We start from the raw sequence: 14044 nt of genomic DNA, 5'->3' as shown, positions 1-14044 counted from the left end.
TTCCTTGTTGGGATGTTTATTTAGCGTGAAATAGTACAGCCATATGTTTTGTGTAATGATCAATTGTTTTATTAAGCACAGTCAATAGCACCTCATACTTTCAAATTGAATGATATACTGGGGTCTGGGACAGAGTGGTCAGACCGGATACACACACGCATAAATGTACCTCCGCAGATTGAATGACTGACTGACGGTGCAATTAAGTGAATATATTACTTGTTCAAGGTGTTGGTTAGAATGACTGTTTTAATGCCTATTTTGTAAAATGTATTTTCAGGTGTGGTAACATCACTGATATTTACAAGTATGTAAGTAATTTGAAGATGTTCTAATTGTTCAGCAGTGCTTTGAATTCTTATTACCTTGAACAATATGTGTAGGCTTTTTTTTTTTTTAATTAAAAGTTCTACTAGCTAACATTTGTAATTTGGGGTGGAATCAAACTAATTCACTTGGAAGTGATGTCGATTTGGTTTGAATAATATGACAGGTAAAACTAACCAGAATTATTTTTTTAAAAAATGAAACAAAGCAAGTTTTGTATACAACTATTGCAACAGACAAAGTGGATCCATCTAATCTTAAACCTTGAAAGCCATAGTCTGAATGCCAACCTCTTCCTTAATGCATTGAAATTAGAAATTGAGGAAATACATTTAATTCATAAGTTAAATATTGTTCATACTTGTATGATTTCATGAAATGAGGTAGATTCTTGTGTAAATGTACAAAAACCAATTCAAGTAAGCATTTCTTGTAGCCACTGATTGCATTCAACATCTGTCAAGACTCGTTCCCTCCAGCTTAGCTTTTACAAGTTGATCAGCATAAATTTGTGTGGGTTCACTAATTAGCTGTTACAAATCAGCATCTTCTCATGTTATCGTGGTGATTAATTGCATGCTTTCCTAGCCCGATCTTCACGACGCAGCATTTTTGAGTTAGCACAATCTCCAGTACTGTATCTAACGTGGTAATAGTTCTAGAAAGGGCAAAAGAATTCACACAGCCTGGAAATAATTGGTAGTGCAGATAATTGAATAGATATGTTTCAACAGAATTGCTGCCACAAACGTCCTCCTTTTACCCTTATAACTCAAGTCTATATTTGAGTCATTTTATGAGTTGAAAAAAAGACTACTTTTAATTTTATTCTCACCCACTGTTGTCTGTCTTCTACATTTTTTTCTTTATTAGAAAACAATAGCTGAATGTTTTTTTCCCCTTTTGTGGAGGGGTAATCGATGGGGGAATATAAAATCTGATTGCTAAGAAAATGATTGTATAATGCATGTTTTCGTATTTGTATGCTTGTGTAGCTCACTTCACCCCAACTCCTAGGATGCACAGTTGCAGGGAAGAATAAAAAGAGGATTTGATTTAGGATAATTATGAGGAAAGGAAAAAACCACAAGAAACACCACTTCTTAATATAAAAATCACCCACCCAGGGGACACTTTCCGATTAAATACATGGTGATGTACTATGGTCCTCAATTATCGTCCTGTGTGAAAAAATGCAGTCTTTCTCTTTAATGGTGTAATTCCCAGCTTCTCAGATTTGTACCTAATTGTAAATGTGGTGTTTTGTATCAAAATTTACAGGTGCACTTTCAGAATGCTCAAATTGAATACCCAGTGTTCCCTCAGACCCACCCCCAAACAAATGTAATGACAGGACAAGTACAATATGGATAATCCTCTTTTCTACTAAAACGTGGCTCGTCTAGCCCATTGGGGATGTAAAATGGTATTGGCTGATGTAATAAATTCGGAGGTTAAATGTTGAAGAAGACTGAATGCCAGGTTGCACTGAAAAGAGCTGATGTTCAAGTTTTTTTTTTTCTTCTCTCTGAATCCTGTGTGTCCAGGAAGAAGAGTTAAACATGAAGCAAGACATTCTGACCCAAGAGGTAGAGCAGAGAAGACGCACTCTTCAGATCTATTTAACTGGGCCGTTCACACAGGTGTGTTTTTATGGTTTTTGTTTGTTTTTAAGTGGTGCATTGGTTATCAAACTGGAGAGAGCGCTCCTATCTTGCTGTGGTTGGTATACATTTTAAAGTGTTTTTCCTTTTAAAGTTTAAGACCTTTTCTTAAAAGGGAGATATTAGTGTATTACAAGTTATTTTAATTATAATCTATGCTGCACTTCCTATATTTAGTCTACAGATCCTTGATAAGGGCATGGTTTTAAGTACATAAAAATTGGTCTTGTGTACCGTTTGGGTTTCTGTTCTTTACAGGAGCTGGAGGCGTGCGGTTTGAGGCACCATAAGCTGATGGAGGCCCTGCAGCAGGAGAAGGAGAAGCTGACACAAGAGGTGGAGAAGGTGCAGCAGGCCCGAGCCTCCAAAGAGGAGGAGAGGAGGAGAGCTTTCATACAGGGTAGGGCCAGGGCACTGGGCGAGCTACTTTGCTAGTAGCTTGTTTCATCACTTATCAATTTATGCAAAAGCATGGTCTGTATGCAGTTTCTTTACTTTTTGCAGAATGTTTTCTGTACATTTGTGTGGTGTAAATACAGGTCCTACAGGTACTGGAAACAAATTCCCTAAAATTCCCTTAATCTTAGGCTCGTCACAAGGATGAACTTCAGATTAACCACAAGGGGGCACTATGTCAAAAGGAATAGGCTGCAACAACAGAGTTTTGCTAAATGGTTACCTGCATATTCTTTATCGGGTGATCTTAAATAGCATTGTGTTCGTAAGAATTTGTCAAAATTTCAGGCTAGAAATGATAGTCTGCAACTAAATTCCCTGAAAACAGATTCATGCACTTTAAGACATTGTAGCACACGCATCATGCTTTAATATATATAAGTAGGTGAAATATTTTCTAGCACTGCCCTTTTTTAAATGATTCTTTGTCACTTTATTACAATAAGGAAATTGCTGGAGTTAGTAGAAAATCTTCCAGATTACACTAGAACCCGAAACTCTGCTTTTCAATGGTTCCTTCTCAACTGTACTTGGATCATTTGGATTAATAACTTCCTTTATTAACCTGTGAATTTTTCTTCAACATTACATGTTATGTCCCATTTTTTAAGGCCAGTCCCAATGGGGATCTCTCCGATTATCTGTGCTGCTACAGGAAGCCAATACAATCAGCAGGACACTCAACAAGCAAACCACATTCACCAGGTATTTTGAGTCTTGCATCCTGGGATAACAACAAAACAATGTGCAATATTTGTGTTCCCCAAAATTAAACCCAAAGTTACCATTTACACTAACTTACAGGTAAACCTTCCTTTTTACTTGATACATAATCCAAGCATAATGTCTAGAATGGCATTTTACACGTTTTGTTGTGGCTCATAACCTTCTGTCCTCTGTGATATTCTTACCTTTCACCTGTCCTGTTTGTGTTGATCCTTGTCTGCCTTTTTCTTTTTTGTATAACAGACGAGGCTTTTACTTGAAGTCTGCCCATTTGCAAAACACACCCAAATCCTTTTGCCTGCACTGCGCATCATTTACCATATCCACTGCTCTTCCCAGCATTTTGTGTCTTCTGCAAATTAAACAGGTTTTGCATTGTTTAATTATTGTAAATCAGAAGCAATACAAATCCTCAGGGCACTGCACTTAATGCTTCAACTGAAGGGTTGTGTCCAGTTAATTGCTCTTGTCCTTTTAACCTGCTGATCTGAAGTGTCGGCCGTAATTCACAAGGTAATTGGTTGTTGAGGTAAATAAATAATAAAGCCAGAAGTTATTTCATTGTATAGGCTTGCTCTGTTTTCTGAGTCAAGGCTGGTTTTGACAAAGTGTATCATCTTCTAAATTTGTGCTGCCTCCCTCCGCTAATATTCATGCAACACGAGTTCTTCCAAGCTTGCGCTTAATGCTGATTCAATTTTCATGTTGTTGATGTAAACTAATGGAGATCAGGACCCCTGTTGGATGGAAAGGGGAAACATGCTTTCAATACGCCACGATTTCTTCCCAAGCAGCCTCCCAATAATACGAGAGTGACCTTGAGCTAACTATTGTTTTAGTCTGAGCAGCAGGGAAATGCATATTTAAATGAATAGTTCCCTCCTTTTTATCAAGAAATTGAAACTTCTGGAAACTACTTGCCAATAGCTGAAGAGTAGGTGCTATTGACATGAAACGCCCAAAACCCAAGAATCTTTATAATTTTTACTCCAAGGATTTTGTATTTATTTTTTACTTTTATTTTCTATTAACTTTTTTTTTAGGTATTATGAAAATATAACAAAGAACACTTTACCTTCTATAGTTCTCACAGTACTTCACCTTCGGTATGGACTGCTGTTTAAATTGGGGAGGGGGGGTTGTTTTTTCCAGAGGTGAAGTGTATTAAAAGATTGAACATTCCATTTATTGTGGCAAAGCACTTGAAAATAGACTGTAAATGTACTTATCTGAAAGAGTGATCATTTCTGTTGAAAGCTGAATCGTGCTAGCTGCACCTGGGTTAGTTTCTACAAGCATGCTTCCACAACAAAGTAATAAATGGCTGAAACTCTCGAAAACATAATGAATAAAGTGTAATGCATTCAAGTGTGTAAGGTATTTTCTTTTGAATATGTATGTACTTAATTAGAGTTTAGTCCTTATGTGGGTTTGTAATGTGTGAAATTAAATATCATATACCTACCAGTAACAAAGTCTATGGCAATCTGATTAATTCAACACTTTTTTTTACAAGCCGTTGAAGAATATTCAGATTTCTATTTTAAAATAAAACAGAATGGCAGTGTATGAATTGTTAATCGATTTACAAAGACTGGAGTTTCAATTCAGGGGTGGTCGGTGGTTTGCAAAACCTGCAGAATTGACATTGCGGCACAAGAAATGCTGAGTGAGACGGAGATCCCTGTATGAATCTCCAGACTGACCAAGATGGCATTTGATTAAACTGTAAAAAGCTACTGACCTGGTGGCTGGGCTGATTGGAGAAAATGCCCTTTCTCTCGGGGTAGATAAGGCTTTTTACATTGACATTCATATAGGTATGAGACCGTCTCAGTAGAAGAAGTTCCCGCTGTGAATGTCCGTGTCACCAACAAAAAGCTGGGCATATCGACACTCTGGAGCCTGCAAAAATTTGAAGGAAAATTGGTGTCCATGAGGGAGCTCTATCAGGTACAGATTTCCAGTTCTCCTTCCCATTGGGCCTTTATATCTTTTCGTTTTATCAAGATAAATACTTCATTTAATAATTCAGTAGAAACGTGAAGGACCAGCATCATTATTTACCAAAGAACAGCATATTACTAATGAAATGTTTACTATTGGTGTAAAGAAGAGTGAATGCAGAAAATCTTTTTTAGGTTTCTGCTTTTCATTCCTCCACCTTGCCCCAAAGCTTGTATATCTTTGGCCCGGCAACTGCTCTTTTTGTCTCTATTGTGCAACCTGTGTCCAATGTCGGTGATGTCACCAGTGATGTCATAGGTTAGGCACCATGCAGAGACTGTGCTGCAAAGCCATTCATTTGCATATTTCAACATAGACGTTCCACAATGTGAGAAAGTTAGCAAGCATGGAAAATCAATCTACCAAACAAATTAAGTAGAACAGGAGTTTACAGGAGTTGTGAAACACCAGTCTCAATTACATTTTACATTTTCACTTGTTTAAGGGTAAATATGAAGGGAATGAAGATGTGCTTTTCTACGATCCATCAGATACCTGGGATAAGGAGGTCCAAGCCAACTCTCCACGGAGGTATTTGGTCTGCTATTCTCATCTTCTCCCCAGTCTATTTTTTTAGTTCCAGAATTACCTGCTGTTTACAGTACTCTTGACTTGAAAATATCAACATATAACACAAAGTAATGATTCATATCATGATTTGTAATTGTTGCGCATTTAAAAAAATAAACACGCCTCAGTCCCTGAAATGGTTAACATTTTTACTTCTATGTCAGAAGCTGGATGCCTCACTGGCCTTTGTCTTCACTGTTTATAGTGATGCATTTGAGCTGGTCTCTGTGGAGACAATATAGCTGTCACCATCAACAGACATGATTCTAATTGATGGAAGGGAGAACAGGCTTCATCTTTGAACTGCAGAGGCTGTAAACTGCATCTGCAGGGGCTAGATTAGACTGGACAAATATGGCCAGAATCGGGGAGATCTCAGGAATGTTTGTTTATGAGCGAGCATTCCACGGTTTTAAAATACAGATTTATAGATCTGCTTTTTCCCCTTTTGGTTGTTTCTGAATGTCTCCAGAAAATGTACTTGAAATGGATGGAAAGCAGCCAGACTTTCCTTGCCATCCAAAATGCAAAAGGGGTTGATCAGCTTGCAGTTGCAAGATCATTTTTTTTTTTTTCAAGCAAAATACACTTATAATTGGACTACCTTTCAAAAGTAATGTCTTAGCCAAATTCTAACTAGGCTTCGAAGTGCTTGAGGGGGGGGGGGGGGAGTTCCCTCAACCTGACAGTTGTTTGCACTTGTAATGTCAGTCGGTCTGTCTTATTTTAAAATGTCCAAAATCTTCATGACCAAACAATCTATTCTTCTCATTGACAGAAAAATGCATCCCTGTGATTTGAAGGGTCTCTAAAAGATCCGAAATCCAAGTGTGCCACATATTCAAAAAATACTACTTATTTTGCAATGGTGGAGAGTTCAAATATGCATTTAAATATTTTAACAGAAGTTGTGGTTGCATAAACCCATTCAAATGTATATTGTCTTTTTCAAAACAGGCGTCGGAGTTCTTTGGGAAGGCAACTATCTGAACAGCTGATGATTAAAGGTGTGTGTGTGTGTGTGTGTGTGGGTGTGGCATACAGGTAATTGCCAATTGAATTGTTAAATTTGCTAAATGTGGGTTCAGATGGAACAAAAACCTGAAGACCCTGCTCTTGAGACCATGCTAGGGAATTTTATTTCCGAGTTAGTACCAAACCATTGGGACATTCTACTTATTACTACCAATAAGTTAAGTCTTCCAATTTAGTCAAATGTTGGATGGTTACATGAAAAGTGAGCCCAGACTATTCAAGGGATTTGTAGCATTGTCATGTTCAGCCACAAATTATTGCAGAAAACAGTCCACCTAGTTTCACCCAGTAATGTTGGTTTTCCATAAAGATTAAAATTGAAAAGGTTAATGGGATATTTCTTTACTAATAGACTTAATAATGAGAGAGAATGTTGTAACCCATCTGAATTCTTTCATGATGGGTCAATCGTGAAGAAACCCAAAAATCATCAGTGGCACATAGATCAGACTGCCAGGGCCTAGAGTTGAATATTTGATTATCATTAGTTTTAGAGACCTCATGTTATGCACTTGATTGTAGTTGAAGATGCTCCTCTTGGTGACTGCAGATTTTGAAAAAATGCTGGAATTTCAACATGCTTACTATGCCACACAGCTGCCTTTTCCAGGAATTATCCATTAACTTCATAGAACTATAAGAACTAAGAACTAAGAAATCGAACTAATGACATTTTAAAACATTCCCGATCCCCATTCTTCCAGTGTTTCAGGATGAGGCCCCAGCAGTGGGTGCTGGGTGTGTGATTGCATGCAAACGGTTGATTCAGTGTGTTGTGGAGGGGCTGCAGAAGCAATGGGAAGCCACAACCTTGACTGATCAGCTTTTGCTAGATCTGCAGGCTGTCATCGACTCCATCAAGATTATTGCAGAATCATACACGCAACTACAGGAGAACTCCCCCCACACAGGTAAGTTATTGAGGTGTTGAAAGCATGTACTGTACTGTACTATACTATAACAAGTTTATCCTACCCTGGTGCTGTAGAGTCCCAGGAATGCAGCTGTTACGCATAACATGCACAATTGCCCAAATAATGGTTTTGTGGTGCTATAGTGTATAAGTATGTTAGATATATAGCACTCTTCCAGATTGATTCTATCACAATAGCAACTTTTAGAATTAACATTTAAAACTTGCCAAATAATGGTTCATGCCAGCATACATGCGCCATCGGTTTTTCAGAATGTTGTGTCATTACTTTCCGGATACCAGAAAAACTACAAAATCGCAGCGTCTGTCTTCCCCGTGGCAGCTCAAGTCAGATTGCAGATTTGTTCCCCTTTTTTGAATGACTTGCACAAACAATCTCCTGTTGGAAAGAACAACAAAATTATGCCACCTTATAAAGAGAATTTCTCAGAGCTCGGTAGACACGGCGATACTTCAGGTTGTCTATGGAAATTATAATTGTCATCAAAGATTAAGAATATGGAATAAACCTTACAGTTTCGCTGACTGGATCATAATGACTCGAGTTGCTATGGAAAATAGTTGATTTTTGTATTTTTTCTGCTATCCAGGAAGTTATTAAACGCATTTTTAAAATTAATTAAAAAAAAGTTGCTTATGATGGAATCAATCTTGGAGACTTCTCCTTTAACCTTTTACCCACCCTGCACAAAACGTTTTAATATTTGGGGATTTTTATTTATGAAAACTTTTACAGTTTGGAAGGTATGACTCATACATGTTTGCTTTCATGGCACCCTTTTTTAAAAAAAAACTAATCCGTATGGTCCCGTTTTCGCCATTTCTCAGTTTTTAAGAGCCCAGACATCCAGAACCATTGCTTGACTGCAGCGACCAGCATGAACCGCTTCATGACAACTCTGCAGCTCTGGGGGACTTGCATACCGGAAGCCACTGTGCAGAGTACCGTCTTGAATGGAATCTCGGCTCAGCTCAAACTGCTCGGAGGGAATCTTATGCTCTTTCTCCATGTAGGTCACACTCGCCTTTGTCTCTCCTAATGTGGGCTTCAAGAATGTTTGATGTTCGGCTTCCATTCTTTGAGCTGTTGAGTCACTATGGTAACAACGCAAGCTGTAAAGGTTTCAGTACTAGAGAAATGTCCATTAACTCAGCAAGCTTCATAAATATTTTAATTTGAAGATTTTTTTAAAGGGCAGACCTGCTTAGGGAAAATATTTTATAGATTTTAGTTTTTCTTTTGAGTTGAACGCAGAGAGTGAACAGTGTCTCTTGACAAATGTGACGTTAAGGAAACCATTTGCTTTGAGTTGTATATGAATAGAATGAGAAGAATAAAATGTTATATATATAATGCATATTTTGTAGAATCTAATAGTTTAAAATGGTAATTATTCAAATACTGTTTTGTAAGTTTCTAACAAACCCAGTGATGTCAAATAGTTCTAAGCAGAAAAACACTGTGGGTAAATGACTAAAATTAGTACAAATTCTGTTCATAAATTTAATATAATACTGCATTTCTGCTTTTGGCCACAATATAAAACTAATCACAAATGGGGTTAAAAGCTGAAAACTTCCAATTTTGGTTTTACATGTCGATATAGTGTATGCATTTCAAAATATTTACATCCTATCCCCCTGTTGTAAGGGATAATTTATGTGAACTGAGGTGGCTGGCGTCTTTTTTTTTTCCTCTCAAATAAGACCTCAGATAACTAATGGAACACTCATGAATAGAAAACACTAGTAAATATTAGGAAAAACTAAAAAAAAACAATTTGGTTTCTTCTGTTTGTTCAGGGTTGTGAAAGCGATATTGAGTCTATGGTGGCAGAATCAAGAGACAAGATGGCCCAGTCAGCTCTCGCTATCGCCAGCCAACTGGGCAGGCTTGTGGTCTCCATGGAGCCCGAGGTCCGTTTTACAATGGCAGAAAAATGCGGTCCTGAACAAGCAGAGGTAATTTTACAACCGCTGCACTAGGTCGGCAAAAGCTTCAGTCAAATATTCAGTTTTAAAGGATTACTTGTATGGTTTATTGATGATGCTAGCTGGCCCAGGTGCTTGGGCAGTTCAGTGAAACTGCTACTGATAAGCACGGCAGTATGTGTGTGAATGCCTAATCTTAAGCCAGTGTCAAGAAGGGGAATTAAAGCATAAAAACACTCTACTGTTTCATAAGTTTGAGTGTTTAAGTGTTTCAACTTGATATCCTGGTTAATTATTAAAGGTGTGCTCATTTTTTTTTATTTTGGCTGAGCATTTGACTTCCCTTTGATTCACCTGAGCAGTGTTTGTGGGGACAAATGTATTTAATTGATGTATCCCCTTTACTGTTCAACAAGACCTGGATTGTTCTACAGGAATGCTACAGTAACACTGCAGTGACTATTGAAAGGGTGAAATTGTAGACCATATCTGCAGTATACCCACAGGATGTAGTGACATTAATCTTGTTTCTGCATAGACCTACGCACTTGCGTCAGTTGAACAGCCCTTTTAATGGGTATAGTTAAATATCAGTGAATTAGTTATTCTTGTTCTGCTTTAGAAATTGAATGATTCATAAGAGGTGTTTTAATGTAAGGTTTATGTTTGAGACAAGACAAAGAGGTGCATTCCATGTGTTCGCAATCGGGCATATATAGAGTTAGGGTTTGTATTGTTCTAAAAGTTATTCATTAGGTAAAATTGTTCATGAAATAACATCTCTCCTCTTGAGACAGCCTGTAGTGATGAACACCTTGCGCTGTTTTTTTAACGTGGATGTCTGTCAATTGGGTACTAAATGCATACCCTATTCAAGGGTATGCACAATTCAAAGATTTCAACTTGAATTTAAAAGTATTCCAAGGGAACAGCCTTCAAACTTCCACTTACCTCCTGATGGAACTAAAGCAATGACTTGGCTGACCATGTTTTTTTTTACTTACACTCTGCATGAATGTCCGATCACTTGATCCATTCATCTTCATTTAATAAGTTGTCTACATTTTTTTCCTCAAGCAACTTGGTAACACTCTCAAAGAGGCCTTCGTTCAAGGAGCCAACCGTAGCATTGACGGTCAAATAGCTGCTGGAATTGCGGAGCTAGAAAGCATGCAATTACAGATTCAGAATATCCCTTTGGAGAAGGTGAGACATTTGCAATACATTGGTCTTGAAGAGAATTGCTGTATTTCCAAAAATTACAAGATGCACATGACCATAAAATAGCACTGAATATTCAGAACGTATATTTTAATTAATGCAAAGTGTAGGCCATGTTTGACACCAGTATTCTTGTGAATGTAATTTGCTTTAGTAGTGCATGAGAATGTAACAGTGCTTATGCACAGTACATACACTGTATAGTATAGTGACCTCAATTTTAAAGTTTGAAAAACAGTTGTCACCTAAATGTATACTAGAGATGTACACTTACTGAAACTACAGTGTCTGTGAACTATGAACATATCCGTAACCGGACAGGTTTTGTTAATAAATGTAGGATTTGCAATCATTTTATTCAAGTTCGCATCTGTTCTGCCTGAATCACTACTAGAGAAACCAGTCATGTTTCTTTTCAAAGGAGTGACAAGAATTATATGTATGCTTGCTATGCAGATAGCTTTGAAGTGCCACTACAGTCTATTCTAATGGACATTTTTTATCTTTTGATATTTCCAGATGGAAGAAAAGAAGACTTCTGTATTCTGTGCATACCTTACCTCCCTCAGACTCCTCATAGACGGAACTAACTTATGCTGGGTAAGAATACCTGGTGACTTGGTTGTCGTAGTTTCATAAATCTGTTGAACATTCCTTATTTGAATGATTCTGATGTTAACAACCTTGTAAGCAAAACCACATGAGAAATTGAAAGAGAAAGCTTACATGCAGTGTGATTTAGTCTTGTTTAATAAGGTGGAAAATAAACTACTTATGGTAAAACAGGATTTTGCCGCTTTCTGAATTTATAAAATACGTTTTTCCCCCAGAAAGAAATTCAGTGCCTTAAAAACAGCAAGTCTGAAAGTATACAGGACACCTTCTTTAAAGAATATCTGATGTTCTGTACAACCTTGAATTTGAAGCTGAATGAACTTGCCCAAGCAGGAAAAGGTGCCTTTGCATTTGTAACGGAGCCTTTTAAAGGTAATCTTTTTTGACTGTTTCTGTTGCTCTTGGATGTCCATTAAATAGTTTTAGCTCCCATTTCAACCAAAACTGTGATGCAAGTAAACTGGATGCTTGTGTGTGGAAAGTTGCAAACATAATCAGTGGTGGTCAGGCCCTATCCATAAGGAGTTCTAATCCTGCAGTAATAAAAAAAAAAAAGACTATGAGTCCCCATAATTGGATCAATTAAGTAAGCCTAATGGTTTAAATTAGAATAATGTAAAAGTCACTGTGGCTCTCCAGGACCAATTAGTTTAATAATTGGCCTAATCAGAGCTTATTCATAATTGTAAACCAGTGGAGACATCGGGTTAAATATAACGGTATATAAGGCACCCAGATTGTCCAATGTTTTGTAATTTTAAACAAGTAAAGCAAATGTAGTTCAATTTCGGTTTCAGTTAATTAAGGGTGCAGTTGGCCCACACACATGCTCAAACCTACCAAGCCTGTGCATTTTCTTGAGTACGAGCTCACGCATACCTAATGTGTAGGATTTTTTATGAAGTTTTGTTCTGGTTGTGTGCGTGAGTGAGTGTATATAGATAGAGATGATGATGTATAAATGGATATCACAGTTCTCATCAGCCTTTATCAATCCACTGCTAGATGAAACCTCCTCAGCATACGTCCACCTGCTTCAGTACACAACATATCCCCTCTGGGTCACTCAATCTTTGTGGTCTTCTACTAGGTCTCTCTACTATCTGTCTCTCCAAGACTTTGCACTAGGAAGAAAAATATATAAACTAAGCTTACAATTTGCCGATGTCACATTTGATAAAAACGCCTGAAGACCTGCAGTTTCCATTTCAAGAATTCTCAGATGTGAGCAAGAAAGCTGGACTTAAAATGAACCTGAACAGCACACTGTTGAAATGCAATCTACCCATTTGCCTGAAGAGAAGAATTTGATCAACGTATACTATTGGTGGTCACTTACGGCTGTGAAACCTGGCCACTTAATAGATTAATGATAATGACGACACAAAGGAGCATGGAAGGATGTCTGCTCGGAATAACGAGATAGAAAAATAAATGAATGGATCCAAGAACAAACGAAAATGTGACATCCTTGAAAGTGTCAGTGTTAAAATGGCAATGGGCCATACGCATTGCAAGAAGATGGACAAAGGAAGCTATCAAATGGATCCCAAGAGAAGAAAAAACATTAGATGACTGCGTAAAAGATGAGATTAAATAATAAACTTTGCAGGTGTGACATAGAAAAGAGAAGCTGTAGATTGCAGTAAGTGGAAACATCTTGGGGAGGCCTTCATCCAGCAGTGGATCAATATAGGCTGAAAGTGAAATTGATACCCTGAGGGAAACTGCAGCAAATTATGGAATGCAATCAGACGCACACAATGAAAGAACAATCAACGTAGTACACGTTACAATCGAACGATACACGAGAAATTAAACTATATTGTCTTGAATCCAGAAGAAGCAGCTCTACAGATGCTGAAACAGATGGAGTCGCTGCCAAACTCTATCCAGACTCTCCTGGAAACGCTTGGCTCTGGGTGGTCTGCGGTGAATGATGAATCGCAGGACCCCACTGTGGCCGACCGCTGGAGTGCCCTGAACAATGAGGTGGAGAAGGCTGCCAGACAGCTCAATTCTTCTGCTCAGGACTTAAGGAAACTGCTGGAAAGGCAAAGGGGGGTCGATAGCCCGAATGGAGCAGAGGGTGCACGAAGGTACAAAAGACAATTACCCATAACCCTCAGCGTGAAGCCGAAGTGGGGGAGGAGTGGGACGCCTGTCCGGGAAGTGATCGTCAAACTGAATTGTCAGCCGTTAACCAGAGAGGCCTTCACTATAGAGAGCAAAATGTCTTGAGAATCATTAAGTCATTATCAGTTTGACGTCTGATTTTTGTCCTTTTTTTCTTGCTTAAATAGACTTCTATCCAGATTTGAATATTAAATTGCATTGATAAATTTGTAATTATGCCTTGTATGGTTGAAGATGGAACACGTTTTCAATTACACATTTAAAAGTTTAAACAAAATAAACAATGTTCCCTTTTAAAATGTATAATGGGGGGGGATTATGTATTTGGGCGTATTGATTTTCTTATAATTTAAAGAAAAAACTATTTGTGGTATTTTGAAGTATTTTATAATCTAATCTAAAATAAAGAGTAATATATTTG

The 14044-nt window shown here is 37.7% G+C and overlaps 1 protein-coding gene across 1 annotated transcript in view; it reads left to right on the top strand.

Moving 5' to 3' along the window:
- LOC136758493 (kinesin-like protein KIF14) overlaps window positions 1-14044 on the top strand; it is a 24652-nt gene extending 10608 nt beyond the window's left edge. The window contains exons 18-30 of the mRNA XM_066712908.1: window positions 1875-1970; window positions 2250-2391; window positions 3059-3152; window positions 4994-5126; window positions 5626-5711; window positions 6708-6757; window positions 7490-7696; window positions 8548-8729; window positions 9523-9681; window positions 10729-10857; window positions 11392-11472; window positions 11703-11859; window positions 13328-14044. Of these exons, the coding sequence (XP_066569005.1) occupies window positions 1875-1970; window positions 2250-2391; window positions 3059-3152; window positions 4994-5126; window positions 5626-5711; window positions 6708-6757; window positions 7490-7696; window positions 8548-8729; window positions 9523-9681; window positions 10729-10857; window positions 11392-11472; window positions 11703-11859; window positions 13328-13728 (1917 nt within the window). The 3' untranslated portion in view covers window positions 13729-14044. The remainder of the gene's footprint in view (window positions 1-1874; window positions 1971-2249; window positions 2392-3058; window positions 3153-4993; window positions 5127-5625; window positions 5712-6707; window positions 6758-7489; window positions 7697-8547; window positions 8730-9522; window positions 9682-10728; window positions 10858-11391; window positions 11473-11702; window positions 11860-13327) is intronic.

Source organism: Amia ocellicauda, chromosome 9 (assembly GCF_036373705.1).
Source record: "Amia ocellicauda isolate fAmiCal2 chromosome 9, fAmiCal2.hap1, whole genome shotgun sequence".
NCBI classification, from domain to species: Eukaryota; Metazoa; Chordata; class Actinopteri; order Amiiformes; family Amiidae; genus Amia; species Amia ocellicauda.
This window is presented reverse-complemented; position numbering and strand designations above follow the sequence as displayed.